The sequence below is a fragment of the Trachymyrmex septentrionalis genome, unplaced genomic scaffold (genome assembly GCF_001594115.1).
Source record: "Trachymyrmex septentrionalis isolate Tsep2-gDNA-1 unplaced genomic scaffold, Tsep1.0 scaffold126, whole genome shotgun sequence".
Taxonomy (NCBI): domain Eukaryota; kingdom Metazoa; phylum Arthropoda; class Insecta; order Hymenoptera; family Formicidae; genus Trachymyrmex; species Trachymyrmex septentrionalis.
In genome coordinates this window covers 289,310-293,955 of record NW_017304395.1, presented here as the reverse complement: position 1 = coordinate 293,955, position 4,646 = coordinate 289,310, and the positions used below count along the sequence as shown (strand labels likewise).

At 34.6% G+C, this 4,646-nt stretch overlaps 1 protein-coding gene across 5 annotated transcripts in view; it reads left to right on the top strand.

Annotated features, from left to right (window-relative positions):
• Positions 1 to 4,284, top strand: part of LOC108756239 (ubiquitin-conjugating enzyme E2-17 kDa) — a 5,082-nt gene extending 798 nt beyond the window's left edge. For 2 of the 5 annotated variants that reach the window (XM_018499897.1, XM_018499882.1), the window contains exons 2-5: positions 49 to 336; positions 1,012 to 1,092; positions 1,471 to 1,675; positions 3,449 to 4,284. In XM_018499897.1, coding sequence (XP_018355399.1) covers positions 293 to 336; positions 1,012 to 1,092; positions 1,471 to 1,675; positions 3,449 to 3,604 — 486 coding nt within the window. In that variant the 5' untranslated portion in view covers positions 49 to 292 and the 3' untranslated portion in view covers positions 3,605 to 4,284. Of the gene's footprint in view, positions 1 to 12; positions 337 to 1,011; positions 1,093 to 1,470; positions 1,676 to 2,626; positions 3,296 to 3,448 lie in introns of those variants that run through there. The other 3 variants (XM_018499907.1, XM_018499889.1, XM_018499915.1) reach the window with 3 other exon arrangements.
• Positions 4,285 to 4,646: the final 362 nt, after the last annotated feature.

The following is a 4,646-nucleotide window of genomic DNA, read 5'->3' as shown; positions in this document are numbered from 1 at the left end:
CTTGTCGCGCAGATAGACTACGCGCACAAGGTGCGGTAAAGGAAGGAGATCGTCGTCGTCATCTTCATCTTCATCATCATCATCATCCTTACTATCATCGCCGTTGTTGTCTTCGGCGTTGTCATTTGCAGTCACACGCATAATATACGCATCTAGACTTGTCGCGGAGGACAAGAGTGAGAGAGAGAGAGAGAGAGAGAGAGAGAGAGAGAGAGAGAGAGAGAGAGAGAGAGAGCGAGCGTGATCAGTCATCATCGTTCGCACAAGTTAACGGAAAGCCCATTCGTAAGGGATGTCCACCCCTGCGAGGAGGCGATTGATGAGGGATTTCAAGAGGTACTTGGCGTTTATTGTCCGCCTTTCCGTTTCGTCCGTCCCCTTCTACCTCTCCCTCTCCCTTTTCCCTGTACGTCTGTTCGATCGGCATGACGCCATTGTAAGTGCAGCGGCTCCTGGTGCGTCCGATTCGACCCGACTCTGCGCGATCAACGATCTCGCACCTTCCGCGCGAACGTCAGCCGCGTTTATTATTAGAAATGTGTCCCCGCGTGACGCGTCCCTCACATTCACCCTCTTGCCTCTTTCCCACCTTTCCTTCCCCTTTCTGGCCCTTTAAAACAAACCGTTCTCCATTCTCTTCTTCCTGTTGATGGTCCATCCATGCATTACTGCGAGCCTTGATAGATTTTCAGCCGTTTACTAGAAACAGTCTCGGTGAATCTTTATGTTAATGTCACTCGAATAGCGATTCCTCGTTTTTGTATATGACATTATTAGACAATGGTATTTTTGACAAATTCCATATAAAATTTCTTGTATAAAACCAATAAGAGTGGATTGTAATTTTTTTTTTATTTGCTTCATGTATAATTTATCAGATTTCGCAAAGATTAGTTTTATGACTATCAGTGGCTTTTTATTTGTGAATAATGTATCGACAACAATCCAAAGAATAAAGTTTTATGTACCGTTATTTGCAATACAGCTCTAAAAATTGTTATTTTTGCAAAGATTACAGGAAGATCCTCCAACTGGAGTGTCAGGCGCTCCGACAGACAATAATATTATGATATGGAATGCAGTTATATTTGGGTACGAAAATGTGATTTTTATTAGTCATTCTTTTTTAATGTTTCAAAGAAACATTCTGGGTGTGTGTGTGTGTGTGTGTGTGTGTGTGTGTGTGTGTGTGTGTGTGTGTGTGTGTGTTGGTTTAATTGAATTTACTTGAACTGAGTATTTAAACAGAAAAATATTTGGCATTAAAATTCACTTTCTCAAAGTTGATTTTTACTGTTTTTATTGGTTCAAAAAATCTAACACAAAGTACATCTATAAAATATACTTGTAAAGTGACTAACAATAAAATTTTACTTTACGTTCCGAATAGATAAAATAAGATTAAATATTTAAAGTATAGGAAAGTTGCTCACACAAGGATATTTATGTTTGTGTAAACATATGTTTTAGACCACATGATACTCCATTTGAAGATGGCACCTTTAAACTTACAATAGAATTTACAGAAGAATATCCAAACAAACCACCAACAGTGAGATTTGTTAGTAAAATGTTTCACCCTAACGTATACGCAGACGGCGGAATATGTCTGGACATACTACAAAATCGTTGGAGTCCTACTTATGATGTCTCAGCCATCTTGACATCTATACAGGTACAATCTTTCCTTCCTTTTTTTTATAAAAATACATTTTGACTTTTTTCCTGCGTTTCAAATAGCTGAGAACTGAATTACGGACTTTGATAAATTAATGTTTTATGAACGTAATAATCAAATGTACAACATAACAATGCTTTTGATGTCTTTTTCTATTATATACAAATATTTCTTTTTTTATAGCTTCATACATATCTCTTGTTGTATCATTATTATAACATTGTTACATTGCGTAATTAAATGATAAAAAAGAATTATTTCAATATCATGCGGCATGAGACACAATTACAATTTATGTTAGAATGTCATAATATATATTTACAAGTAGTATATATTGCATTCTAATGTATACATGATATATTCGCAAGTCATGCCGGAGCCAAAAGTATTTTGCATGGCAATTAATGAATATCTTTAATAAAATACGAATATTTTAGAGATAAAACAAAGATCCTTTCTGGATTTTTCATAGTGTTTTTCTTTTCTTTTTTTTTTCTTTTTTTGATTTTTACATTTTAGGATCTGTATCGTTCATTATGTTGTCTTATTTTCTCTAAAAATATCGCTTATATATTTCTCATTGAAACGTCACATCCAAGAGATCTCCGTTGCATTAAAAATATCTGAAGGATTCGTTCGTTTTGTCTTAACAGCGGTTGCAATTCAGCAAAGTCTAATCACATGATGATTTGCATAATACTTGCATATATCTACATCTATCTATGTACTATTTTTGATTGTTCGTCGATATGCATCACCTTTAATTTTTTCCGATTAGAGAGAACGAAAGGAAGAGAAGGAGAAAAAAAAAGGCAAAAGGCATATAGATTGTCCTTTCCCTCGCGTTTATTTCCGATTGCAGCCATGCACATTGTTAAAAAGAAAAACCTGAAAAATCTGAAAAACCTTATTTCAAAGTGTAATGAAGTACGACTTATGTGATTGCAGTCGCTGTTAAGTGACCCGAACCCGAATTCACCTGCCAACTCAATGGCAGCGCAACTGTACAAAGAGAATCGACGCGAGTACGAGAAACGAGTGAAGGCTTGCGTGGAGCAGAGTTTTGTGGATTAGTCGCAGGTGTTAAAGCGATGCTGGTATCGCGGCATCAGTCAGCCACCAACAGCCATCAGATACAGGGGAGAAGAACGTGCAGCCTTACCAAGGAGCTAACGTTAAAAAGAAAAACGAAAGAGAGAAAAAGGGAAACATACCTAGCATGTTTCTTCCTGAAAGCTCTATCGAACTATACCACGAACCGAATGTGCAACGTTAGACGGAATTTTTACGATGTTGAATAATAAATTATTATAAAATTGCGTATTTATTTATTTCGAATATCTGATGATACACGAAATTAGTTACTATATTAAATGTTAGAGTATAAAAAACCTACTTGGCTCGTCTTTTTTGTTTTCTTCATTTCCTTTTTTCTTTTCTATGCGAAAGAAGTGTCTTTTTTTTCGGCGCCGCAGAATTGTACTTTGAATTCTAGTATTTTCATACCACATACAAATTCACATATACATCCACAATACATCTCTATATATGTACACATACATATATAGGGTATATGTTAAAAAGCTATATCGAGATTAGTGGGCGCTTTTTAAAATACATCTTTTTTTATATATTTATATATATATACTCTTTTCACTTTCAGGAAACTTTTAGTTCTGTATGTGCTATGTATTCGATTTTTTTCTCTGTCGAAAATATAAAAATGTATCTGAATATGCTGAGGGAATTCGTCAACGATTTGTGTTACAGTCTCTTTTGGACGAACCAAATCCCAATTCGCCAGCCAACTCTTTAGCGGCGCAATTGTACCAAGAGAACAAGCGAGAGTACGAGAAGCGAGTGGCCACTGTAGTTGAACAGTCTTGGCTGAATTTCCAAGAGAGTCACACGGAGGATCCTCGCTGACATTAAGTATGCCGCTTTTCACGATGTGTAAGAGATCTCTGTCGCAGCTTCTTTGTCCAAAAATAAAAAGTTGTCCCTTGTATTATAAATAACGTAAATGACAATTCGGTCGATAAGTTTCATTGGAGCTGTATACGTAATATCCTTCAATACCTCGTGGCGAACATTCCGTGTTGATTCACAGTCTCTGTAGAAAAACATGATGAAAGGAATTCGCACGACTCTCACTGTTGCAAAAAAATATTTAAAAAGAAATTTAAAAAAGTAGGAAACCGGAACGACGTGAAGTTGCACTATAAACGTATGTGATCTTTTACTTATAAGTACGTACAATATGTATTGTCTTGCTCTTATAACTAGCCGTTAGGTACCCCTCGCGCAAAAGATACAAAAATAATATCCGTACAATGTTTCGCCAATACGTTAATCTTGCAGGCAAATCGACTTACTATTTTACAAATATAGACGAGCTTGAGGAAAATGCGATTATGCTAAAGAATATGAAAGTTTGTAAGTCGCTTCTGGAAAGTCTACTTTCACCATATAATGGCGCAAAATATAAGAAAATAGTGTGATTATTTCTCGTTTTCGACTTGGTATTTACCATTAGAAAGTCACGCTTGTATTAGACTGTAAATGAATGTCATATGCCATTGAATAGTATCGAATTAATAAATTTTGCAAGAAAAAAATGTTTATAAATTCTTTATTGTTTTTCCGTTGTGTTAATACTTCTATTTAATATAAGAAAAAAAAAATATATATACAATTTTTACAGGAATAATGAAATTTTAACAAAAGAAACTGGAGATGTATAAAATTATATTACTATTATTGTATAATGGATTTCATCTTCTCTACTATATTTTTGTGAAATATTTATTTCAATCCCTCGTTATTTTGTAGTTATTTTTATATATTTTTATTTTTCATTATATATTTTATAATTTTATATTGTATATATACAGTTCGTGTATTTTTTGAACTATTTCTTCCGCACAGATATCTTACTTGTTTTTTTAATACGCATTCTAATAATTTA